The 26,717-nt window shown below is 52.0% G+C and overlaps 2 protein-coding genes across 2 annotated transcripts; one reads left to right on the plus strand and one right to left on the minus strand.

Moving 5' to 3' along the window:
* Window positions 1-24: 24 nt before the first annotated feature.
* On the minus strand, window positions 25-13,032 carry TEX2 (testis expressed 2). Its single transcript, XM_061569720.1, is given in 12 exon segments — window positions 25-822; window positions 824-850; window positions 1,209-1,329; window positions 2,200-2,724; window positions 3,354-3,578; window positions 4,177-4,306; window positions 6,098-6,197; window positions 6,337-6,459; window positions 6,829-6,986; window positions 8,148-8,400; window positions 8,961-9,329; window positions 11,185-13,032. Coding segments are annotated over 12 exon segments (3,531 nt in total). The 5' UTR covers window positions 12,514-13,032; the 3' UTR covers window positions 25-651.
* A 2,173-nt stretch (window positions 13,033-15,205) lies between these two features.
* Window positions 15,206-25,981, plus strand: MFSD11 (major facilitator superfamily domain containing 11). The gene is given in 16 exon segments (XM_061569998.1): window positions 15,206-15,889; window positions 18,442-18,464; window positions 18,466-18,495; window positions 18,703-18,810; window positions 19,687-19,766; window positions 20,256-20,299; window positions 20,301-20,353; window positions 20,511-20,569; window positions 21,015-21,168; window positions 22,154-22,191; window positions 22,605-22,670; window positions 23,366-23,491; window positions 24,640-24,814; window positions 24,966-25,071; window positions 25,073-25,102; window positions 25,644-25,981. Coding segments are annotated over 16 exon segments (1,347 nt in total). The 5' UTR covers window positions 15,206-15,793; the 3' UTR covers window positions 25,803-25,981.
* Window positions 25,982-26,717: the final 736 nt, after the last annotated feature.

The following is a 26,717-nucleotide window of genomic DNA, read 5'->3' on the forward strand; positions in this document are numbered from 1 at the left end:
GGTCTCTTGGAGGGAGCACGAGGGTTTTTTTTTTCTTCTTGGAAATGAGCCGCAAAAAGCTCTCTGTTTGAGGTGGCACTCGGCGTCTCCAAGATTCTTCGCGGACTCAGCCCCTGCCTACCTCTTGCCCTCTCGCCGCACTCTGCTTCCGTCCGCGCACTTTCCCATCCCAGCAAACCGAGGCTGTCCGTCGACTCTTACGGCCAGCGTACGGCGGCTTGTAAATATGAAAAGAAAAAACCCGCACACGCCGAACTGCAGTCGTCAAAACGACCCCCCTCTCCTGGACGGGATGGATGCACATCGCACCAGTGGCAGCTGATGCCTCAGTGCCACCGCTCAGGCCCAGGAAGCAGTCCATTAGAGGAGGAGGCATCACAAAGCGACGTGGTCTTGAGTACTACGGGAGCCTCGGCTGCCACCAGTCTTGGTTGACCCAGGGATCGTCGTCTTCTTTTTACACGAGCCGTCCTGAGATATCTGAAAATCTGTCAATTTTTTCTTGGACATTAAAGGTCCCAATTTTTGTCAGTTATAAATAATACACGACTCGAGACGACGTTTTAACATGCAGCTCTCCCTTCGTCCGGCATTGAGAGATCATCTTCTTCTTCCCGTAATATGTCCCGTTTTGTTGTACCTAGGAGGCGGCTACCCTTGCGTAAGCACTGTTGTAGTTGTAGTGTGAGAGGCGTTCACGGAAACTCCACGGGGGTTTATGGGAACTTTGACGGGGTCCCCCACGGCGGCCTGGGCAGCGAAGACGACTCCAGCTGAGTGCAGCGCATCTGTAGCAGGGTGCATCATGGGAATTTGAAGGTCAGTCCATGTTGGGAATTACAAAATTGTTCTAAAAAAACAAAAACACAAAGGAAAACATGGTTACGATTAACACGCAAGAGATAATGTGAATAATTACATTTTATATTTTAATATTATGTACTTGTATATTCTATAATCCATTACATGTACAATCCTTTTTTCAGTCCACTAATGGATGAGGGCCACTCCATGTGGCTCTCATCCATTGTGACGTACTACACCACACCTTTCGGTGCAGGTTAGTAAATGCGGGGAGCATAGAAGTACAGTACAACAACGGATTCCGCTACTGCCCACCGCGTAGCCCCACTTATGTGGCGCTCATCTCCAGGCCCCCTGCTCCCCCCCCCCCCACCCCCAAATCGCCGCCGGATTCTACACGGTACCTCAAACTCCACTTCCAGCTTTTTCTCGATCCAGTCCGTGATGTGAGCCAACGTCACGTGCCGCTCCCCCAGTTTGGGATGAACTCTGAGGCCCAGGTGGGGAGGCTCGCGGAACCCGTACCTGCCCACAGCACACGCAGAGTCGATCACGACGCTGCGTGGCGCATTCAACAGCCACGATGCCAACAGCTGTTGCAGTTCGCCACTGAGTGGCGGCGACGTCACCACAGCGCTTGTGCCGGGGTGGCGAGATGGGTAAGAGGAGGAGGGCTGGACAATTAACTACCTCCCCTGGTATACAGGAGGTCGTCGGTTCAATCCCGACCCTGGCGCCTGCTGTATGTTTGGAGTGTCTCTACCCACGTGGTCGCGTTGATTTTTCTCATGGGCCCTCCGGGTTTTCCCTACACGTTTAGAAACACGCGTTGAGAGTATTTGGTTGCTATACATTTCCAAATTGATTAGCCACTTCGTTCAGCTATTATTTGTGGCCAGGTTCGCTTCTGCAAAAGAGCTACATAGCTCAGTGGACCTTACCTGGTAAAAATAAAATAAATAGTTTATAGTTTAATTTAGTTGTGCCAGGCTAGACGTGCACTTTGAAGCTACGTGAACTGTCGAAGGCTCGCTGGCAGGAAGTCACCGGACAGACCCAGGTGCCACGGGTTGACTGAGATGGGTCGCAGCCGCAGCGCACGCTCACAGAGACACGACGCAGCTGTACACTGCTGAAGTGGGGGAGGGGGGGTGTTCCCCACGCCGTGCAAAGTGGTCATATGACCCTGCTTCACCACGCTGGTCAGTACGGGTTAGTGAAGGCGGCGGGTATCCCCGTAAACATGCAAACGTCGGGGCAACTTTGGTTGTCCCAACGTCGCAACGTTCACCGGGATAGACGTGCGAGCCACGTGTTTGCCAACGACGTGTGTGCAGGCAGACGCGCGGTGTGCGCGCGCGCGCGTCGCGGGCTGGGAACGCGCGGTGTGCCGACCAGATTCTGTCGGAAGGCGGCGGCGGGACGTTGAGCGCCAGCGTGCCCCAGCAGTGGTGCACGGCCACGGTGAGCGCCAGCGGCGTGTTGGACACGCCGGCCACCGTGCGACGCACCAGCGGGTTCTCGGCCGCGCGCCGCAGGCAGTCGGAGCGGGCCAGCCGCCCCAGGAGACCGAGCAGGCCGGGGCTGCTCCAGCGAGCCGTGCCCACCGCCGCCGCCACGTCCGCGCTGTGGGAAGGGGAAGCAGCACCGGTGATGGGAACCGCGGAGGCTGCGTCAGCGTCACTCACCCCGCAGAGGCAGCGTCGGCGGAGTGCGCGGAGGTGGTCAGCGGCGGCGAGAACATGCACTGCTCCTAAGTACACGTTTCCTACTCCGTCACCACCCTCCGCCCCCAATGTTAGTCCCATTATCCCGCGAGCATGAAGCCAAGAGATGTATCCATTCGTAAATGTTGCAGAGCAGTGTGCGCACTGCGTGTTACGAGAACAGCCAGGGGACCCCCCCCTCCCCCGCCATCTCCTTCCCCCCTCCCTTTCCCAGCCCCCCTTTACCCCATTAGGTTAGTTAGGTTAGTTATCTTTCCTCCCATTCTTCCCTCCCCGAATAAGCTTTCTTGTTCTCGCACGAAGTCCCCACCTGGGTGGGGGACCGAGCACCAATGTCCCCCTTCGCTGGGCCTTGGCGTGCCGGATGGCGTTTTTGCACTGGGCTCGTGCTGATTCCCAAAACAACATAAAATACAAACAGAGACCTGGGCGCCGCGGTGGCGAGATGTTAACTCCCTCGCCTGGTATACAGGAGGTCGTGGGGTCGATCCCTACCCTGACGCCTGTATATTTGGAGTTTGCATGTTCTCCCCGTGGTCGCGTGGATTTTTCTCCGGGCCCTCTGGTTTTTCCCTCCACATTTAGAATCAACGTCACGCGTTTCGAGTATTTGGCTGCTGTACGTTTCCACGCGTTTAAGCCACTTCGTTGAGCTGTCATTTGGGGTCAGGTCGCTAATGAAAAAGAGCTACAGAGCTCAGTGAGCCTTAACTGATAATAAAAATTAAAAGTCATCAACAAATATGTGGAGCTTTAATTAATTGGTTTGGGGGGGGGCACTGCCGAGGCAGTAAAAAAATGTTTAATTCAAGTCATCCCGACTCGGCAGGCTTCTGCGCTCCCCCTGAAGCGTTCGCCAGAAGAGGCGCAGCGCCGCCGTGGTGCCGAGTGCACGCGGCGCGAATCGTTCTCGGCGTGGCTTCTCGCCTCTCGGCCTGGCCACCGGGCACGGCCTCCGTCCCGTCGCCGCCGTCATCGCCGTCCAGGGAGCTCTCGGCCGACGACTCGTCCTCGCTGTCCTCGATGGTCTTCGCGCGCGACCTGCGGCTGCACGTAGCGCACGCAAGGGCGCGATCGGGTCGTGCGGGATGACACGGGGGGGGGGGGGGGGGGGAGGACACCGTACGCAGAGGCACGTGTGCTGAACGTGCACACAGGACAAACACACACACAAATGTACAACTTCGTTCGCACCGTACGTAGCCATCCGTGCATACATGTAAACACGCAGGCTGCGAACAGCAAACACAATTCACACACGCAAACAGCACACACGTACACGTGCAGTGCACTCAGCACGCGCAAAGACTCCCCCTTGTGACCATGTTGCTGTCCGTCAGCACCCATGAGGTGCCAGCACGGCACACGAAGGGATGGTGTGGCCACAACCATGGCCGGCACGCAGCCTTCCGCCCCCGCCGCTGATGCGTACACACCGCACCAGGTGCCCATTTAAGGCTGAGTCCACCTGGGGGAGTTCTAGGGACCACTTCTGGCGGTGGTCGGCTTCGCAGTTGCAGCGCCCTCGCCACTATGCTGCCGCTCGCCAGCAGACAAACACTCGGCCACACGCAGCACGTGGCCGACGCGCGTCACACGTCACGTGACCGAGGGGAGGACAATGGTGCTCAGAGTGGCGACGTACCGGCGATCCAAATCCTGCGCTGCTCTTCCGCCCTCGGCCTCCTCCTTGTCGAGCTTCGACAAGTTCAGCTTTGTCTCCAGAGTCATCTCGAAGGAGCCACTGTAGCTCACGTCCAGCTCCACCCACAGTCCTGGGCGACGGTGAAAGGAAAAGTAATATTTAAAAAAAGTTTTTTTAAACACACACTTTATGAAATGTACCGTACTCGTAATGGCAGAACTCCACGACTCCAGGAAGTGGCCCCGAAGCTTGCCATAACGTAAGGAACCGTGGCCAATTACAGCCAACGTCAGTTGACCGTGGACAATTAGACCCAAGCCGAAACATAACATATAAAAAAGAATGTTTAAAAATATATATTTTTATGATAGAATATAGTATAGTCATCAGTATGACATAAGTATACAGCACCGAGTTTGCAGTCGATACCACATTGGGAAGTGGGTTAAAATTGAGTTACAAGATTTGAGGATACAACAACAACGACAACAACAGACAGAGTGAGTTAAATGAAAGCGTGTAATAATACAAAGAGGGCAGATCCGTGTGCGTTTTTGGAGGAGAGGATTGGGGCGTCGCACATCCGACGCGGACCGCTCGCTACGGCTGTGGATACCAGTCGCGTGCCGCACGCACTCCAGTGTGCTGCCAGCAACCCAATGCATATTCAGTGAAAAATGAGGCTCTGATCGTTACTGTTCACCATGGTAATCATTTTGACCGGTCACGTGCCGCAGAGCGTTCGCTCACTCGCGCAGAGAGAGAGAACGACTTGGAGGCACGAGGAACTGGGGAGGCAGCAGAGGTCGCAACCAGGTACCCGATACCCGTACCCTACCCGATACCCGGCTACCCGTACCCGGCCGGGTACGGGTAGCCGTTTGCGACCCTGGTGCGGCCGGGTACGGGTACGGGTAGGCCGTGAGTCACTGGTGAGTAACTGTTTGTCACTCATTTCCCAACATCTTGTCTCTTCTCACAATTTAAGTTCCTAGAATCAACCCACCCGCGCCTGCAACATGGCTTCATCCCAGAGGTCGCAATCAGGTACCCGATACCCGTTTGCGACCCTGGTGCGGCCGGGTACGGGTACGGGTAAGGAATCAAAACCCGTTTGCGACCTCTGGGAGGCAGCAGCCAGGCGGTGAGCTGGCGCCAAACTCCCACCTCAAAGCTCTGAGATCCTCTATATAGGAAGGTGTTATTTGGAAATTTACGAGTGTTTACACGTGAGAGGAAACCGGATCACCAAAATAAAACCCAAATGTGCAAGGGGGAAACACTGTATCCCTTACAGATGAAAGCGGTGGAGTTGCACATTTGCTGGACCCCATTCTCCTGGAAAGCTATGGTATGGCACCCTGACGTCCATTGGGATGGGAGTTCGCTCCCTTCCATGGGAAGGGAAGAGAGCGATCCACCGGCCCTCACTGCCTCCACAGTGCTGGATTAAAGGCATACGTAGCCACCAGCTGGTGTTTATATTCTTAGGTTTTTTCGGTAAAGTCACGTAGGTAAAATTTTAAAGTTAAAATTAATAAAAGTAAAATAAAACTAAAATAAAAATCACGACGTTTCGGAGGCAACACAAGCTTCCGTGTTCAGGTGGAACCGTCACAGCACGCTTGCTGTACAGCAAGCGTGCTGTGACAGTTATTATTAATTTAAATTTACATTTTTTACCTACGTGACTTTACCGAAAAATCCTAAGAATATGAATCCTTGCAGTCACGAAAGCTTCAAATCTAGAACTAGCTGTTGCTGCTGCTGTTGCTGCTGCTGCTGCTGTTGCTGCTGCTGCTGTTGCTGCTGCTGCTGTTGCTGCTACTGCTGTTGCTGCTGCTGCTGTTGCTGCTGCTGCTGCTGTTGCTGCTGCTGCTACTGCTGTTGCTGCTGTTGCTGCTGCTGCTGCTGTTGCCACCTTGCGAGTCGAGTGTGGGCGGGAAGGCGCGCAGGATCCGCAGCACGTCCTTGCCCATGTCCAGCTCCGTGAGCTCCAGCGCGTCCAGAAACGGCGGCAGCTGCAGACGCGGGCACGTTCAGAATCACAATCTTCATTCAAACTGCAGGAGGAAGCCGGTGAGCTATGAAGCTATTGCTTTTTTTTTTTACAGATATCCAGCACGGGGTGGGTGGCGGGTGTAGCTGCCCTCTCCGCACCCGGATTTTGCCGAGTTTCTGCTGGATCTTGGAGGAGATGAGCTGTGCCCATTGCTCACTGGTCAGCGCGTCCCACAGGATCCTCCCGATGAGCGCATTGATACATGACACCTCGCTGCCCACCTGGTGGTGGTGGGTGGCGGGGGGCAGAGACGACACCAGGTCAAGATGAACAGGGTGACCGGGAGCAAAGGTCGTGTTATGCTAAACTAAACTTTTGTTTGACTATATTGTAACAGGTATGACGGTTTAAAGCTTTCCTGACTGCAGGGATTCATCTTCTTGGTTCTTTCGGTAAAGTCACGTAGAAGGGAAATAATAAAATAATAAAAATAAATAAAAATAAAACATAATAAAACAATTCTCACGACGTTTCGGCCACAACGCAAGCAGCCGTCTTCAGGTGGAGAACAGGTCTGTCGAGGACTACGTGACTTTACCTGAAAGAACCAAGAAGAGGTATGACGGTGACGATGACGCGTGCGGTCGCACCTGGCTCGCGCAGGCCAGGCTGCCGCACGTTCCGTGGGGGAGACTGGGGCCGTCCACGGGGATGAAGCTCTTCATGTATCGCTCGTAGCTGAGCGGGGCACGTGGCCCAGCGGCGTCTTTCCCGTGGTCGTTGCTCCAACAAGGCCCTGTCAACGCCACTGCCATGTCATTGTTTACACCCGTGTAGAATTTGCAGTCTTACGTACAATACAGTTGTGTTTAATCATAAAAAAGGTTTTTTGGGGGGGTTAAATCGCATGAGTGCCATTGTGTCGTTAAACCCGCCACCGCCCGACAGCCAATTAGCAAGGTTTGTCACGTAAACAAAACGTGACGATTAGTTACTGCTCCAGCACGCCGGTCGGTTGGAGAGATCTAACTCCCCCTGGATAGTATTGGTCGCAAAAGAATGCAATGATAAGATGCATTATAAGATGTCATTAGCACAGGAAAACAGGAAGGTCTCGACCCAGTAACCGTTGGACCAACGTTGGGTCAACATTGGTCCAACGGTTCCAACCACGTCCCAACGTTGCCCCAACGTTAGCATGTTTACTGGGGATCCTGGACTTGAACAGGGGCAAGGAGGCTGGGAGAATATAATTCCAGACTGCAGCAGAGGATAAGGAGCGACCTTATGTCGTCTCATCCCATCATATCATCTCGCCATCTAATCTGTGGTAAAGTGCGCCACGGATTGCCGACCCACTTTGATAACACCATTGTAAGCGGCGGGGTCAGGGAAGGATTTCAATTTGCGGTGATAACTGCCAACGGGCGAAAATGTTAAATTGATTTTCTCCTCTAAATGCAGCATCAAATGGTCAACCCCCTGACCTCGCAATCTCTTTGTATGTACAGTATATTCTCAGGTTTTTCAGTAAAGTCACGTAGGTAAAAAATCAAAACCAATAAAAGTAAAATAAAATTACGACGTTTCGGAGGCAACACAAGCTTCCGTCTTCAGGTGGTATCTCCTGTAATCTCTGATTTACTTGATACAGCTGTCGGGCTGTGACGGTTCCACCTGAAGACGGAAGCTTGTGTTGCCTCCGAAACGTCGTGATTTTTATTTTATTTTACTTTTATTGGTTTTGATTTTTTACCTGCGTGACTTTACCGAAAAACCTGAGAATATGAATCCTTGCAGTCACGAAAGCTTCAAATCTAGAATTTATGTACAGTATGTTGAACTTCGTAGCCAACCGTGCTAATCGGTAGCCAACCTGTGCTCTTTGCTCCTCTCCGCAGAAGTGATACCTAAGATAACTATTTGTTTTCCCCCCTCTCAGGAATGTAGAGGCCGTAGCTCTTCTGACCGTGTGACTCCGCGTGATCTCCATCCGCTCCTTGCGACACGTGGAGGAACCTCTGGAACCACTCCTCCTTCTCGCGCCCGGTACGTCCAAACAGAAAGAGTGCCGCGCCTCCCTCCGACCCCGCGACCTGGACCGCGCCGCTCCGCACGCCCTCAGCGCCGGCGGCGCTCGCTGCGCCTCTCAGCGCCAGCACGATGGGGTACTTCTTGCTCCATGTTCGTTTCTCAGCCAGGCGGGCGGGCGCCAGCGACAGCTGCGGAGAAACGAGCATCCGAAATCGCTACTCGGAAGAAAATAAAACACGTTTCCATTCAAAACCACACCTGCGGCGGCGTGCACTCTCTACATATGTGCGTTGAACTTCTTTCGCACCTTACGTAGCCAACCGTGCTAATCGAAGGTGTGGGGGAAGGACAGCAAACTAAACACAAAAAAGCAGTTCTAAAGAAATGAGTTTTCAATCTAGATTATTTAAAAGTGCATAGCTCCAGTGGCTTCCTAATATCGGAAGGAAGAGCATTCCAGACAGCTGCAGAAGTGAGCATGACCGGAGTTCGCGTGATGGTTTATGCTCTTTGACGAAATCGGCAAGGTATTGTGGTTCATTTGTGGAAAGCACATTATGTGTAAATGAGTGCGACCTTATAACGTATTCGTTCGGCAACCAGAAGCCAACGCAGCTGAGCGAGCACCGAACGGTCATGGCCGGATCGTGCAGTACCCGTCTCGACACGTGTCAAAGAATGTTTTACACGCTGCAGCTCGGTAACGTTTCTTGCCAGACGTCCCGTAGAGTAGCGAGTTGCAATAAACCTCAGAGGCGTAGTAAGCTCTCCAGTGTGCAGGTGGCACAGCCACTGGGCCACGAAGCCAAGGGTAGGAGGACAGGGGGCCCCATTTCATTGCTTGCACCAGGGGGACCCCACGCCAAACCAGATGACGCCAAAATTTCGAGCGTACGAGGCGGCAATACTTTCGAACGTAACGCACCGTACACCCGGCGATGTCGAGCATCCTCGTTCTGCTGCTCGAGCCACCGGAGCCACAGGGCTCTGGGTCCTTGGTGCCAGGCGCGGTGCGTGACAGGCACAGCGTGGCTCCGCGCAGCTCCACGCGTACCCCGCGCAGCGCCGAGCTGTGGAACGTCTCCGGGTCGTAGGCGTCCACCTCGTTCATCCAGCCCTGGACACCGCACACGTGGGGTCGTCATCGTCATCACCATGGCTGGCTGTATCGACATTCTTACCATCATCGTCATGACCATCAGCATGTCATTCTTCTATCAACTTAATCGTCGTCACTGACTTCATTTAAAAAAAACATCCATCATCGTGACCATCCGTATGACCATCATCACAGTATCAATTTGATCAACATACCATCAATATTACCACCGTCTTCATCACTGTGATCGCCATCGTGTCATCTACTATATATTTATTCTTACCATAGCCTATATCATAAATCTTACCACCATCATTATCATCAACATTCATACCAATAACCACATCATTATTGTTCTTACCATCATTACGATACTTACTTGCACTATTCTTACCACCGCCATTACATGACCATCCACTCTACCATAATTTATACCATCATCCATGCTAATAATAACAGCATAATTTTTACCGTCATCTTCATCATCACCATGACCATCAAACCATCCACTATAGCGTAAATATTCCATCATCACTCTTGCCAATCATCGTCACCATCATTACCCTTATCATCAGCATCATGGCATCACACTCACACGTGTCGGCAGATTTGACCTCCCACCGTGGGCTCCACAAGGTCAACGCTTTGTAAGCGTAGCATCCGTAATGAGATCGTGTTAATCCAGGCAAGGCTTATCCCGTCTGAGTGAAGGCTGTAGGTTTTCTGTGTCACGCCTGCTACCCCGGGTCACTGCCAACCCGCGAAGAGCGCAGCGGCACTCGCCAGGTATCGGCACTCACGACATGCCGGTACTGATGGGGACATTGGTATTTAACGAATACTGGTACTCGGAGGGGGGACCTGGTACGGATGCATGCGTGTGTCTATGTTGAACTTATTTCGCACCGCATGCAGCCAAGCGTGCTAATCTGAGGTGCGGGGAAGGACAATAAACTAAACACGAAAAGCAGTTTTCAATCTAGATTATAAATATGTATGTACAGGCAACAGCTGTACTTAAAGAAATACGATTGATGAAGGACAACATAAATAAGCAACGTCTCCTTCACATATCCGTCTGTCCACATACAATAACATAAGTTTCTTTTACACATCCCGTCAGCCGCCACGGCCTTCTGGGAGTGCATAATTTTAGCAGCATTGATTCAAGATGAGCAAAAAACTCTGGGCCGGTCTCATCAGCAGAATCAGGCTTGGCTTGAATCAACGCTGGTCCTTGCCTGTAGGATTGGCAGTTTACCAGCAATGCTTCAAGCCAGCCTGACTGCTGCTGGTGAGACAATGTACTGAATCAATGCTGCTGCAATTATACACTCCCAGAAGGCGTTGCGGTTGATGGGTTGTGGAGAGACAGATATGTGAATATTAATTGTCTGCTGATTTATTAGTTGTTCATATTCTCCACAACGACGCTAATTATTAACATGAGTTATGTGTCCATAAAGAAGCACTCGTGCCTAAGAATTACCAGAATGCTACTGACAGCACACTCATAGCTAAGAGATGCCTATCATGCGGGGACTCTGGTACTCGACGTACTGAGTGGACCTCAGTACTAAACAGATACTGCTCAAGAGAGGACACTGTGATATTCCAGAATGGAAGAGACACCAATACTTCGGGGGACCGCTGGCAATGAAGGGGTTGAGAGCCAAGACCTTGAGACACAAACATCACGGCTCCTACAGCTATACCATCACGCCTGGTGGGCCCATATTGTGTTCTGTTGAGCGAGGCCACAGTGGTACCTCTGGCGAACCGTCTACATGGTTGGCCTCATTTCACGTGGCCCACACGTTCTCTCCGTGACCCTCTAAGCCAGCCAAGGGGCCAATGCTGCTGGGTGACGCACCTGGTGCACGGGAGGTCCTGCCGGGGTCTTTACATTCCCCCGTCCTCGAAGCCCGTGCCCCATGCGGCTGGAGGCTCTGCCAGGAGCCCTGGGGCCCCCCGCTGTCCCTGCCTGGAGCCACATGGAGCCCATCGCTGCTGCGAAGCCCCAGGCAGCCCCGAGGAGGAGACCCGAAGGGAGCGGGGGAAGAGGGAAGATGAGCCACGTGTAGGCCAACAGGGACAGGAGGCACAGGGCCTCCAAGGGGACTCGGTCTCCACGCCTGGTCCCGGGGCCTGGGGTGGTGGTGGGGTCCTCTTCCTCCTTTTCGGAGGGCCCGGGATCAGTGTCGACCCTGCGTGGATGATGATGACGAGGTGGCGGTGTGGAGGGTCCACGCTGCGGGGTGCGTTCGTGCGCGAAGGTCGAGGACTTTTTGAGGAGAGGTCCTCCTCCTGGGAGGTCCTGAAGCTCCAGGTGGAGACCCTGTCTCGTGTCTCTCCTCCCCGTGGACGCCTTGAAGATGCAGTCGAGAGAGTCGCTCTTGGCCGCGTCCTCCGTGGCGCGTCTCCTCACCGCTCCACCACTGCTGCCGCCCATCACCTCCACCATCGCCTCCTCCACTTCACTCTCCCCTCCGTCACTGTCGTGGCCGCTCATGATCTTCGTGAGCTCCGTGAGGCTGATGGACAGCTTCCTCGCGCCGCGCCCACTCTCCTCCCCAGCCACGAATTTGCTGAGCGCCACTGAGAGGCGGCGCCGCGCGCCCTCCACGCGCATCTCCACCTCCTCGGGAACACGCAGGTACGACGAGCCCCGGGGCGCGTCTCCCGAATTTTGGCGCACCGGCGACCCCGGAGCCGTGGTGGCGGCGGCCTTCCTCACCTTGCCCGGACACCTCCCGCTGGGGAACTCGGCATCGACGAGACTCGACTCGGCTGCCGGAAACCGACTGAGGGAGCCGAGCAGCAGCGTGCACGGCGGGGAGACGGGGCGCGCCTTGGCATCGCGCAAGCCCAGCTCGGGGAAGCGCATGGAGCCATGGAGAGGAGTCGGGGAGCAGGGCAGCTGGGACCAGGTGGAGCCCAGGGGGACACCCTGCTCTAAGCCCTGTGCCTGGGGCAGCGAGGGCAGAGACGAGTAGGGGTGCTCCAGGCGGGTGCGCGGCGGAGGGTCCTCGTAGAAGACGGCTTCGTCAAAGCAAGGGTTGCTCTCGTCCAGATCCTGCACGTCCATCAGGAGCAGATCGGACCCATCTCTCGAGCTGTGCTGCAGGTGGAGGGACCGACCTTCCTGGGACCCCGTGGGCTCTGAGCCCCCATATCCTGGTTCTCCGTGCTCCGGCTCCATGGAGGCCGTCTTGGCTGGAGTCCCCGGCTCCAGGCGGCCACGCGAGATTGGGCGATCCAGGTCTGCGAGACGTGGACAGCACGCGGCGAGACCCGGCAGCGTCTCCCGCTAGGGGGTCCGTTTCTAACGGCTTAGCGTGCGCTGAAAACAAAAATTAAACCAACAAAAAACTCTACGTGGAATAGACGATTTTTGCTTTAAAATAAAAAAAACAATCCGATGCGCAATGGCCCTCTCGCGGAAAGGAGCAGGGTAATCCGCTCACGAATGTTCATGAAGTCCTCTTTGGGAGACCATGCCGTCAGCCCAATGCGTATTCCATGGGAGTGAAATAATCAATCACTCGTCTCTTTTTTTATATCTACGAATTCTTCTTCTTCACTGGAATTGCTTCCACTCAGGGCCGCGGCAGGGCGTCTCGATGCATGGAAATGCGCGGCGTCTTCACGCAGCCTCATGGCCAGGAGACTGCGCATCGGCAGCTACGCACACCTTCAGGATGGACACCACCACCACTCACCCGACCCCCTCACCCCGACTCCACCTCACTCGCCCACAGCCGGAGGAGACCGCTCACCCGGGCCGGCATGGCACCGGGCTGTCGGCACTCGCAGCGCGCGCCCCTCCTCCACCACCAACTCCCATCCGATCCGTCGACCTGCGTGTGCCTCCTCAAGACGGGGATGTTGAGGGGACGTCTCCCCACGGATCGCATCAACTCCGCGCGGATCACCTTTTCACCTAGAGCGTGGGGTTAGTTGATCGATTGATCCCTTCGATTGATCTAGGGACGTCAGTGGTAGCTGTCCGCCAAACTCCACCGGCTCAAGTGACCGAAAGGGGTGACCCTGAGTTCAGTTTGCCATCACCGAGATTGGGAGGCGGCAGGAGGCTCATTGCAGGTAGCTCGCGGGGTCTCCTGGAAGAGTCTGGATGAGCCCCCCCCCCCCCATCGCGTGTCGCATTAAGGAGCCCGTGTGGGATTAGGCGCCGCGTCACGGCTTAGCTCGGGGTCGTAAGCTCGGGGCTGTGGCCGCTTGCCCGCCGGGCTGTGCCCACGCTGCCGACTCTCGCTCGCTGGCCTGGAGGAGCGGGCACGATGATGACCAGGCGCTTTGCCGCAGTCCCGCGCGTTCACGCAAATCGCTTTGAGGGTTCACGCCGATGAACGAAATCAAGGCGGAGCGCGCCCGATCTCGTCAGATCTCGGAAGCTAAGCTAAGCGGGGTTGAGCCTGGATAGCGCGTGGATGGGTGATCACCATGGATGACAGGTGCTATCGGCTGCTGCCGGTTTACGTCGTTAGCAGAGGACAAGGAAGCGAAATGCAGTGTAATGGACCGTGCTCCAAAGGCTATGATCCGCACATTCACCAACCCGCATTCCAGAAATAATGGAACGTTGGGCCAATGTTGGTCCAACAACATGACAAGTTTGTGTCAACTTTGCATGTTTACTGGGATCTGACCAACGTGACGAAGTATGGTCAACGATCTCTATGACCCGCACGGAGTGCAGTTACAGAATCGCCGTCTAAATGAAAGGTGTGAGGTTAACCGCCCAGCTTAGGCTGGCTCTTAAGCAAGACGATGGGTCTGTTATCAGGGAACGCTTCATAGTCTTAATATAACCTGCAATTCCACCTAAAGGTGAGCCAGTGGACGAATGGACAGGTGAGCCAGTGGACAGGTAGAGAGGTGAGCCAGTGGACAGGTAGAGAGATGAGTCAGTGGACACGCGAGCTCGTGGGCAGGTAGGCAAATTAGCCAGTGGACAGAGAGGAGAGGTAGTGGAAAGGTGTGTGACCATTTGGACAGGTAAGCCCGTGAATATGTATGTATACTGGAGGAATCCGATTAGCTATAAAGCTGTTTTTCACAGATGTCCAGGAGCTCAGTTGTGGATCTGGGTACGTGGACAGTGACCTGTGAGATTGATACACACACACTTTTTTTTTACCAGTTAAGGCCCACTGAGCCACATAGGTATTTTTCAGAAGCGATCTGGCCACAACTGACAGCTCAACGAAGTCGCTTATCGCGTGGAAATGTATAGCAGCCAAACACTCTAAACGCACGTTGATTCTAAATGTGGAGGGGAAAACCCAGGAAGAAGATGCAATCTCCAAATATACAGCAGCAGGCGTCAGGGTCTGGATCGAACCCACGCACTCCTGTATACCTGGCGAGGTAGTTAACATCTCGCCACCCGAGAGACTTGATATGCCAGGCCTCTCGCGGTTTGTCACCCAGAGCTACCTGACCCGGGGTCAAACCCAGCACCATTACAAGCTCAGCTGACCATATTATCGCTCACTGACAAAAGCCGCGCAGGCAGAAGCCGTTGTGTTCAGGTACAACAACACCGGTCCGTCAGCCAACACCGACAGAAGCTGTGGTGCACAGCCACCCCCACTCGAGTCAGCTGACTCGGAAAAAAACAACTTCTGTCCCCGAGTCAGCTGACTTTGAAAAGCAGCTGACCCGGACACAGAAGCCTCTGTTTTCTCGAGGCCACTCCCAGTGCTGTGGCTTCGCGGCAGTGGGGAGTCCCCGTGTTGTTATAAACAGAAGCTGTTGTGCACGGCCAAACTCGCGCACGTGACTCGGCTTGGCCCAATCGCGAGGCGAGTTTTGCCGGACGCGAGCGAGTCAGCGCTCTCGGCCAATCGCGTGCGGCGGTGGGCGCTTTCGCGCATGCGCAGTGCCGGGGTCCTCGCGCGGCCTGTGAGGAGAGGACAAAGGCGGGAGCTGGGAAACGACGGTCGAGGCGCAGCGCTCCGCGTTACTTTTACAACGTTACACGTTACTTTCACAGCGTTACATTAACCCTCCACGCGTTACCTTATCCGCGTTACACTCACCCACCGCGCTACACTTACCACGTTACACTAAACTCACCCACCGCGTTACTTTTAACCGCGTTACTTTCAACAGCGTTACATTCACACTGACCGCGTTACATTTCACGGCGTTACACTCACCCACAGCGTTACATTCACGTTACCGTTTCAACAGAGCCAACCGCGTTACGTGAACGTCACCACCGTGCCAGCAGTTTAGACTAAAACCGGGCCCTCTTGCCTTAGCAGTGTCGGAACAGCGTTACTTTTTGTTTAATCACCAATCGCCCGCGGGATCGATTTTGTTGGTAAACGCCGCTCGTAGCGTCAACGAGGGAGCTGCTATTGCAGCTCAACTCTCGCCGAGAGAAGAGTGAAGAAGAGACAGACGGCGAACAGCGACTGCATTCGGGGGCCTTTGTTCGTTCTGCCGCTGCCATGACGGAGGACAAGAAGAAGCTGATCAATGTCCTCATCTTGGGCTTCGCCTTCATGTTCGTGTTCACCGCCTTCCAGACGTGCGGCAACGTGGAGGTGAGCAGTCGGGGTGGGTGGCCGACACGGCGAGGGAAGGCCGGCAAAGGGGTGGTTAGAATCACACCCGAGCCGCCTTTGTCTCCCAAGTGGCGATGTTTACACACCCCCACAAAGGTACGAATTTTGAGGCTGAGACAACCTAGGGGAGGCCCAGGACCGGTTTAGATAATCGTCACTGGTGTTGGCCGTGAGCGGGAATCGTCCACTACCGCGGGTGATACAGGCAGAGATGTAGCAGAAGCTCTATCGATACAACCGGTGAAACTAAAGCTTGTTTTTATTTCATCAGCTAATACCCACTGAGCTATGTGGATTTTTTTTTTATCAGAAGCGACCTGGCTACAACTGATAGCTCAACGAAGTGGATTGTTATCGTGTGTAAATGTAGAGCAGCCAAATACTCTAAACGCGTGATGTTTATTCTAAATGCGGAAGGAAAAACCGGACGACCCGGAGAAAAATCCACGCGACCACGGTGAGATCATGCAAACTCCAAATGTACAGGTGTCAGGGTCGCGATCGAACCCACGACCTCCTGTATACCAGGCGAGGTAGTTAACATCTCATCACTGTGGCACCAGGCGAGGTAGTTAACATCTCACCACTGTGGCACGCATGGAGTTAAATTTAGGCAGAAAGAGGAACACGTGGAATGTAAAACATATGCAAATGAAAGCTGTAATTTGGCTGATGGGGGCTTGGCAGAGGTCGCAAACGGGTTTTGATTCCTTACCCGTACCCGGCCGCACCAGGGTCGCAAATGGGTACCCGTACCCGGCCGGGTACGGATACCCGTTCCCTACCTGTACCCGTACCCTACCCGAAATGAGTGACAAACAGTTACTCACCAGTGACTCACGGCCTACCCGTACCCGTACCCGGCCGCACCAGGGTCGCAAACGGCTACCCATACCCGGCCGGGTACGGGTAGCCGGGTATCGGGTAGGGTACGGGTATCGGGTACCCGGTTGCGACCTCTGGGGCTTGGGCTGGACACTGCCTGGACACTTGGCCAGAAGAGATCACGGCCGATGGTCGAGACTAACAATGGAGTGACAGGCAGTGGCGGGAAGCGTGCCCGAGAGGACTGTCCACCGTGAAGTCGAGATTGATGACATCATCCCGTGTGCAGGTGCGAGATTGATTGGTGCATCGCAGGACCATGAGAGAGGGTTGATGGCTTGGGGAGGCATTCATCAAGCAGCGGATTGATTACGGCCGCTGATGATGACATGAATATGTAATATTGTATATACAGTATTACATGTCACACCATTTCAAACTTACTGCTTAGCGATACCAATTATGAAATACGAGTACAAATTACATTTTATGTGTGTGTGCGCACAGAAGCTGTGTGTGTGTAGGAGGCTGGGTGCCAGGTCATGGCATTGAACCTGGGGAAGTGCGGTGCTGTTCGGTTGTGGCCATGATTCGGCGGTATCCATTTCAGGGCTAAGGAAATTGTGCAAGATAAACACGCACGCACGCAACACACAGATGTACACACAGGGAATATGTACACAATCATGTGTAGGTGGTGTGCAGTCTGGGCATCAGTTTACCTCATTACTGCAACACACCCTTGCGTGGCGATAGGAGAGGGCACTGCAGATGCGGAAGAATCATTGTGAGCGTTTATTGTTACTGCGAGTCAATCAATATCGAGCTCCTAAAAACTGTCAAAAGTAGCAGAGGGTGGAGATGGGGATAGAATTGACGGTCAAAAGGCTTTGGTCACGTTGTGCTGTCATTTATGAAACGTAAAGGCAGATCAACCTCGGTTTATAATCCTACAGGGCAGTGTTTCTCAAACTTTTTTGGCTCGCGGAGCCACTCAGCCGATGGAAACATTTCCGCGGACCACCCAGACCCTCCACCCCTGGTGACAAAATGCATTCGCTTGTCTTTCTAAATACCAGTCGTACAAAATGATTCATATTACATAAAAACAGAGTTTTTAATGCAGCTGTGAGTTTTTTCGGGTGGCATTTAGATCTTACGGTTAAAGTGGTTTAATCAGAGTAGTTTACCATCATTTTCAAATTAAACACAAGATATTAATGTCCGAGACATAACATGAAAACATCGTCATTATTTTCGGATCAACCTGCATTTGGAACGCAGCCCACCTGACCACTTGGAGGACCGTCACGGACCACTGGTGGTCTGGATACAGGGGACCACACTGCAAGAACAGGGCGCATGTAACTACTCTTGTCGATATATCCACAGCGTATGTCGTGGAAAACCTACTGATAGTCGAGACTAACGGCGGGGGTTAGCAGCCAGAGGAGGGAACATGCCCAAGAGGACTTCCACTGCACGGATGGAGCGATGAAATCGACTTGTGTGCAGTTACTTCAATTGAGTGGTACATCACAGGGCCATGGGAAATGGTGACGGCTTGAGGTGGCCTTCATTCCAGCAGTGCATTGATGATGGCTGATGATGACGGTGGTGGTGTAGTAAACTGCATTCGTGGTTTATGATGGTTGATTTTATTGTACAGCGTTTCATGTGGGCTCTAATCTGGACTTCTTTTGCAGCAAACGGTCATCAATAACCTAAGCACGAAACTTCAGTGGGAGTGGCTACACGAGGTGAGTTCTCTGAACCCAAGCACAATTACAGTGATTGGTCTCAATGTAAATCACAGATACCTAATTCAGGCGATGACTGGCGTTGCTCTTTCAAGCTTCGGAATTACACACATTTGCTAAGAAATCTCTGGAACCCTTGCGCATTACTTGTAACGTGCTCTTTTTATTGGCTTTGACACACTCGGTGGTTTGTGTTCTCCCTTGCAGCCTTGCCATCATATATGGCGTGTTCTCAGCCTCCAACATCCTCGCCCCGTCCGTTGTGGCCGTGCTGGGGCCTCGCTGGTCCATGGTGCTGGGAGGCATTGTCTACAGGTCAGGAGTTCACGGGAATTGGGTCGTGGGCACTCACCTGGCAGCTTCTGCTAACTGCCATTCTCATCCCAGCTGATATGTAATTGAAATAGACTAGCCATGTTACTGCAAACGATTACCCAGGTGACCCTGGCCAGCTGCAGAGAATACCACAGAGCGTATGGTCCCTATTTATAGCCTTTGTCAATCCACTGCTAGGATGAGGGCCCCTCCCCGTGCACGTCTCGATTGTGGGGATTGTTTGATCGTACTTCACACAGGCCAGTGTGGGTTGGTGAAAGTAGGTACCAGGACCTGTTCAGATGTCACTTGTCAGAAACTGAACTCTGGAAACCAAGTTAATAGCGCAGTGTGCTAGCCACAAAAAAAATTGCCATCGGTGACCATAACCAAAAGTGTATGTTAAGTCACGTGATGCATTTGTTTGCGAGAAAAACCTCTATAGAGTCCTTGAGACTTTGTGTTTGAACCTTCGTGTGAGTGACTTGCAGGCTACTCGTGCAGATGCAGGCTGAATGATTGTTTTCACAAAAAACCAGTTAATCTTTACTTGGGAAATACTGTGTGTATGTTCCGAGAAAGTAAAATTCTAAAGCAACATTTGTACGCAATGTCAAGCAATCGTGACACTTTATGTCAATGGTTAGAAACCCCATTGCACAGAAAAGTGCATGCAGGCTCGAAACAAATACAGTAGTAACGCACGCAGCAGGGGATTTGTAGATGTCAAAAGAGGCACGGTTGCGACCATTTAAGAACGGTCCTCCCATCCTGCCTCGAATGTCACATGATGTCACCATACCGCATGTGTAAATGAACGCAGCCTGGAGTAAGGCTTCCAACTCAGAGCGTCGCGTCCTCTGTCTGTGCTTGCAGTGCCTACATTGCCACGTTCATCAAGCCGATGGCGTGGTCGTTCTACACTGCATCGGTGCTCATAGGGATTGCCGCGGCAGGTGAAGGCTTCTGCTTATAAACGTTGCCATTTTTTCCCAATATTTTTACACGTTCCAACCAAGGTTGAAGTGATTTCCACATTAGCGCTGTCCGTCAGTTCATCTAATAACGTGAGAGGATGTGCATTAAATCTGTGTAAATGATCATCCCATGAAAGATAACCTGATTCACCGCATTGAAAGAGGGCCAAATTGATCGGAGGACTTCCAAAAACCTGGAGATTAAAAGCAGAGCAGAAAATTACGATTTGCAAATCAGCAAATTGGTTTTGCCTTTGGAAATTGCTCATGGGCTTGTGCATACTGCTCACGAAATGCTTTCAAAGAAAAACATGTTGACAAGTGATACAGAAACCAGAAATGTGCATGGGTTTTTTGTTGTTGTTCCCAAACTTGTTCGAGAAAAACAGGCGTAAAGAAAACTGACATACTCTCACCGTTGTGTCGATGGTGCACACGTGCGATTGGTTGATTGCGTGCGGCGTGCAGTGCTGTGGACGGCCCAGGGCACCTGTCTCACGGTCAACTCTGACGCCACCTACCATGGCCAGGAATAGCGGCATTTTCTGGGCTCTGCTGCAGTTCAGGTCAGTCCTCCCCCCCTCCCCCTATCGCTGTCACACAGTTGGTGCATTTGTGCCGGTCATAGTGAATCCCTGTCAAAGCAACACACAGTTGTGTGCAGATTTAAAGCAACCACAGAGGTTAACGTTGTTGCAATATTATAATGTTCTGTCGTTTCAGCATGGTGTTTGGGAACCTGTATATTTACGTGAGTTGGAAAGGAAAGACACACATCTCAGGTGAGACCCTAATACTGAGTGTTTCTGTGGCATGAGCAGCTTATGTTGCCAGTGTGAAAAATTTTTTCCAGCATAGCATACTCTTTACCAACTACAAAATCACCCGGAATGCACCTGCAAAAATCTTGAAAGCTAAGCGTGATGTTAGAGGCTATAGAATGCAGGGCTGTACGTTGAACTTCTTTGGTACTGTACGTAGCTAATAGGAGGTGAAAGGGCAGCACGGTGGATGGTAGAGAACAGTGGCACACAAGTGCTGTAATTTTATACTCCATGCTCATAGCCTTCACTAACCCACACTGACCAGCGTGGTGATGTTTGTTCAAATAGCCCCCACAACCGGAAATTAATTAAGAGGCCCTCATTCAGCAGTCATTTGGAAATAGTTGATGTACATGTATGCCCATAGCTGTGGAGAGGGAACTCTTTGCCGTGTTCTACGCAGATAAGGATCGTCGCGTGCTATTCACGGCCCTCACCGTCATCAGCCTGGTGGGGACACTGGTGCTTGTGCTGGTGCGGAAATCTGGCACCCAGGACTCGGCACTCAGCGACGCGGGCGATACAGATGAGCCCTGCGACCAAAACGAGACGACCCCGTAAGTGATTTCTTGCTCGGCCACGATTCCAGATCCCCGCGCCCAGCCTCGGATCTTCCAGCCTCGGAAACGTCAATGTATTTTTACCCCAGCGTTCACTCGGGGCTCATTTATGTGGAGGAGACTATTTGGTGATATCACAATGGCAGCGGTGCACCAGCACAAATAACAAAGATCTAAACATGTTTAGCAGTAAGAAGGCAGTGTTAATAAGGTAGCGTTATTGACGAACGCATTGTGTATTTTTAGTTATTTACTTAGACAGTTTGCTGTCCACTGGACTGTTGCTGAAATGTATTGCCATTTTTTTTTACGAGTTAGGAAAATTCGTGCATTCCCATTATTATATTGTGGTGGTTTCGGAATAGGAGCCTGCGCTACTATTCCGTGAGTTTTTTCCTCATTTACCGATTTAACGATAGTTCTCATAGAGATGATCCAACATTAGCCAACTTGTGAGTATAACATTGCGTTGCTCTTAAGGACATTTCCGATTGAAAACTGGAAAAGGTTTGCCCAAAACTTGGAGACACAAACAAATTGGCAAAAATGCAAATTAATGTTTTGCCCCGACCACTAACACGCTGCAAATAAAATATGAGACAAACACGCTCTCGTTTGAAACATACGAGAGCGATAGTACCCCCTCCGTCCCCTGCTATGGATCGATGGACACTAAGGAGTAACGCGTTCAAGGTGGAGATCAATAAAAACAATAGTTATCTATCCTGCTTTTGGCCACGTTAGAAAGGCATACAGCTACACATCACGAGTTTAATTTATCACCCGTTCAGCCCATACTGTGGAATCGTCTACAGACATCGTAACTATGTGTTGGTACATCCGCACACCACCAAGGCTGCCGTACAGAAATTATTTGTTTAAACGAATCAGACATTTTCTTTGTAGTCATTAACATAAGCACAGTTTCCTTTACAACTAATGTTTTTTGTTGCTGTTGAATGGTGTATGTGTGTGTGTTTAGCCAAAGAGAAACTCCACATGGCCCATTACAAGCTCTAAGTAAGAAACATTAACACTCACAAGTTTATACGATTTAACCACATACATTTCACACATGTTGGCGATATGTTAACTTCCTCACCTGGTATGCAGGAGGTCGTGGGTTCGATCCCGATCCTTACGCCTGTATATTTGGAGTTGAATTCTCCCTGTGGTCACGTATATTTTTCTCCGGGTCCTCAGGTTTTTCCCTCCATATTTAGAATCAACATGCATTTCGAGTATTTGGCTGCTATAAATTTCCACATAAGCCACTTCGTTGAGCTTTCATTTGTGGCCAGGCCGCTTCTGAAAAAGAGCTTCATAGCTTCAGTGGGCCTTACCTGGTAAAATAGAAATAGTTTAGTTTAGGCTATTTTAATTGAAACGCAAATGCAATGAATGTAATCCCTTGTCTTGTGCTCATCTTGCAGAGAATTCCGTGAAGCTTTTCTTCACCAGGAACATGCTGCTGCTGAGCGTGTGCATGGCCTACACGGGTGAGTGAGGCCACACGGCGCACGACCCCAGACACGAGTGGCAGCTACTGAAAGAACTCCCTACCCACGCGGTCGAAATCTAATACAAAGTACGGAAAGCATTTGTTATGCAGTGGATGTTCAAGTGTGGCCTCCCGGGTTTGGCACCATGTGGAGCATTGAAGATGCCCAAAGCACAACGCATGGTTGGTGAAAGCTTGAGAGAATAAATTGTCAAAAAGCCGCACAGCAGTGAAGACTACACTTGTATTATGAGTGGCCGTGAAAACCTAGCTTCCGTATAGTGGATGTGTTTGTGGATATTGAACGATGCTGTTGGGGTACCTCTGAGCATGCGTCCGTTATACCTGTGTGAGGAGCGGTAGTGTTGTGGTTAGCGCGCTGTGCTGCGAACCCGGCAGCAGAGTTCGATTCCCGCTCGAGACCAACACCAGTGACGATTATCTGAACCAGTCCTGGGCCTCCTTTAGGTCGACTCAGCCTCAAATGAGTACCTGGTGCAGTGTGCAAGTATGTCACCAGGGAGACAAAGGCAGTCAGGCGTGGTGCTGGCCACCCACCCCCTCGTGTGCCATACCGGCCTTCATCGGTGCTCGCGAACAGCACTTGTCCCTACAGTCTGTTCAGGCTACTATACGTGGGATCTTTGTCTTTGTTATACATGTAACCGTACGTGACCTTGCATCTGATGCCAGGGCTGGAGCTGACCTTCTTCAGCGGTGTGTACGGCACCTGCATCGGGGCCACCAACCGCTTCGTGACGGACGCCAAGGGCCTCATCGGCCTCTCGGGGATCTTCATTGGTGTTGGCGAGATCACAGGTCCGATCGATCAGACCTCATGGCTCAGACATCTTTATCACTACAGACAAATACAAATGAGCATATAGCCCCACATTGTGAGATCGGGGCTAGAGAGCACTACCCCTTGCAATATTTAACTCCCCGAAGCCATCCATGATATTGACTCCCTGCCTCCCTACTCCTGTTCAAAGTCCGGGATAAACTCCTTCCTCGTCACTTAAGTCTCTAATTTAGAATGCGTATACGGGCAGTCCTCGGACTTATGAATGGGTTACGTTTCGGAAACACGTTCGCAAGTCAATTTGTTTGTATCTCGGAACTCAAAGCGGTAGTGTAGTGGTTAGCGCGCTGTGCTGCGAACCCGGCAGCAGAGTTCGATTCTCGCTCACGACCAACACCAGTGACGATTATCTGTAGCAGTCCTGGGCCTCCCCTAGGTCGACTCGACCTCAAATGAGTACCTGGTGCAGTGTGTAAGCATGCCACTAGGGAGAAAAAGGCAGACGGGCGTGGTGCTGGCCATCCACCCCCTCGTGTGCCGCACCGGCCTTCATAGGTGCTCGCGAACAGCACCTGCCCTTACAGTCTGTTAAAGCTATACGTGGGATCTTTGTTATACATGTGACCGTACGTGACCATGCGTTGAAGCATTGTCCAACTCATAAATAAGAAATATTTGCATGTAATACTGGAATAAATACTGGACAGTAAATCAAACAAAATAAAGTAACATGAAAAAAAAAATCCGTTTTATTTTCACTTATCTTGAGTTCTGATGCCGGCTTGCTTGCCGGAAGGAGCCTAATGAGTCCCAAGACGTAATGAGTCCCAGCGAGATGCTGGACCTCATACGTCTTGCGGAAGATCGCTCTGCCAAAAAAAATAGTTCTACGGTTCGGTTTGTAAGCACGACCGAACGTTCGCAAGTCGGATGGATAAAAAGAATAACATCTTATGGGGGTTCATTCGTAAATGCGGGTGTTTGAAATTTTGACGTTCGTATTTCGGGGACTGCCTCTGCTGTAAATGTTATCAACATAATGCGAATGTAAAATGTAATACCGTGACATGACATACAGTTGTATTTAGGTACTATTTATATACAAATAGTATTGTGTGTTTAACCTGGATGCTGTATTGTATTGTCCACTCACCGTCACACGTAGGCGGAGGTTTATTCGGGCTGCTCAACAGGAATAACCGCTTTGGGAGGAACCCTGTGGTGCTGTTGGGCATGATCGCTCACATCATCGCCTTCTTCCTCATCTTCCTCAACATTCCGGATGATGCTCCCGTCGTCGGAGAGGCCGGCTCCAACAAAATCGGCTTCATGAATCCCAGGTGCAGGCCCCCGCTTGTCCGTAGGGGACAACACGCCATCACGGCCGATTTAACCAGTTCACGTGTTTTCACTCGTCGGCGCGTTGTGTCATCAATCACAAACTTGAGATTTGGCCGCGCTCACCCTGGTGGGCTTCCTCCCCTGCCGTAGTGTCGAGGTGGCGATGCTGTGCAGCTTCCTGCTGGGCTTCGGAGACAGCTGCTTCAACACGCAACTGTACAGCGTGCTAGGCTACATGTATGCCGACGACAGCGCGCCCTGCATTCGCGGTCTTCAAATTCGTCCAGGTGGCGCTCTCACTGCACGCTACCCACATCCCGTACTTAACACGCTGCAGCTAGACACGAGAATGCTTACAGTCTGCGGGCTGTACCCGGACCTCGATGTGTTTTTTTTTTTCCGCCCCGTGAACACCAGGAAAACGCAAGTGCTTGGCAAGCACCTTGGCTAGGACTGTTGGCCACAAACGGGCCACCGTGCCCACTTTCTTTGTCAACAACTTTAAGCCTCTAGAAAATGTGTCGTCGTTGTTAACATCACGTTTTGCAAAGTTTCCACGTGACCCTCGGCCCACAGGGAGCCAGGAGATTTCTGATTCAATGTACACCCGACAAGAGTTGCGAACCTTTGCTCTGCATTTTATGTGCAGGGTGTAGAAATTTATTCATAAAAACTTTAAAAGTAAAAAAGAAAGAGCTATCGTTGTGCCCCCAGTGTATCCTGCCACCCTACCCTTGCACACAAGGCTTCATTTTTCCCAATCCTCAACACCACGAACCGTACACTGACGCTGCTCCCCCGCCCCACCTCTCCTCCCTCCCCGCCTAGTCTATCACGGCCGCGATCGCCTTCTTCTACAGCAACTACCTGCACCTGACGTGGCAGCTGCTGGTGCTGGTGGTGACCACGCTGCTGGGCACCGGCTCGTTCATGGTGGCGGAGTGGCAGGCGAGCGTGCCGTCGCACGTGGGATACGGGCGCATATGACCCCGCCGCGTGCTCGCAGACGCCGACACGAGAGTAAACCCGATGGGCCGCACCTTGGAAGTCGATTTTCAATTCCACGCTTTGTAAACGTCGGGAGGACTTTTCACAACACGCGTTTTTGTGATCGTCGAGGGTACTTGGGAAGGCCGAGAGAGCCGATTGGGCATGCCTTTTGTTGTTTCAGGGTGAAGTTAATGAAAACTGTGGCAAAAGTGATTTGGTTTCAAACACCACTTTAAAAAATCTCAACACCAGTTCCCAAAAGAAGCCTTTTTTTACATAAGGGAATTATATCTTTAATTTGTTTGTCCTATTTTAATTATGTTGTTGCTATCTAGTTAAAGGGAGGAATTTTATCTTTAAAAAATCGTGACTGTTGCACTGCTGATGTAGCCTTGCTGTGTATAGCGCGCGGTTAGCACCTCTGAGGTAGAGCCATGACCGGTGGAATCCGGGAATTGTACACTGCTGTCGCTTCGCACCCCTGGAGCTATCGGGCGCCTGGCACGAGGCCCACTGGAACTAGAGTGGATATCAGGCAAGGAAGGTTCCCCGCGGGTCACCTCGGCCTCGATAGAGAGCGCCCCCCTCCGGCCGCGGTTCCGGTGAGACGCGGTGCAGGACACTCACAACCCCGCTCCACGTTTTGCGATTTTATGCCAATTCCCTCCCCCCACCTCCCCCAAGTGCTTCCAGGCCAGGCTGCGATGGCAGCGAGCGAATCCTGAATAGGGAGACAGTTTCGTCTGCGTGGTGGACAAGTCTCCCACAATCGGAACCTGACTGGCTGTGGTTACAGTGGATAAGAGTATTCAGTGAACGGGCATTTTATCTAAAGTATAAATAGAATGGGGAAATGTTTGTCAATGTAGTATTCTACAGGGGCTCTCCAGAGCTCCCAATGGTTTAAGCCCT

This window comes from Lethenteron reissneri, chromosome 44 (assembly GCF_015708825.2).
Source record: "Lethenteron reissneri isolate LAM-NWPU_2019-01 chromosome 44, ASM1570882v1, whole genome shotgun sequence".
NCBI classification, from domain to species: domain Eukaryota; kingdom Metazoa; phylum Chordata; class Hyperoartia; order Petromyzontiformes; family Petromyzontidae; genus Lethenteron; species Lethenteron reissneri.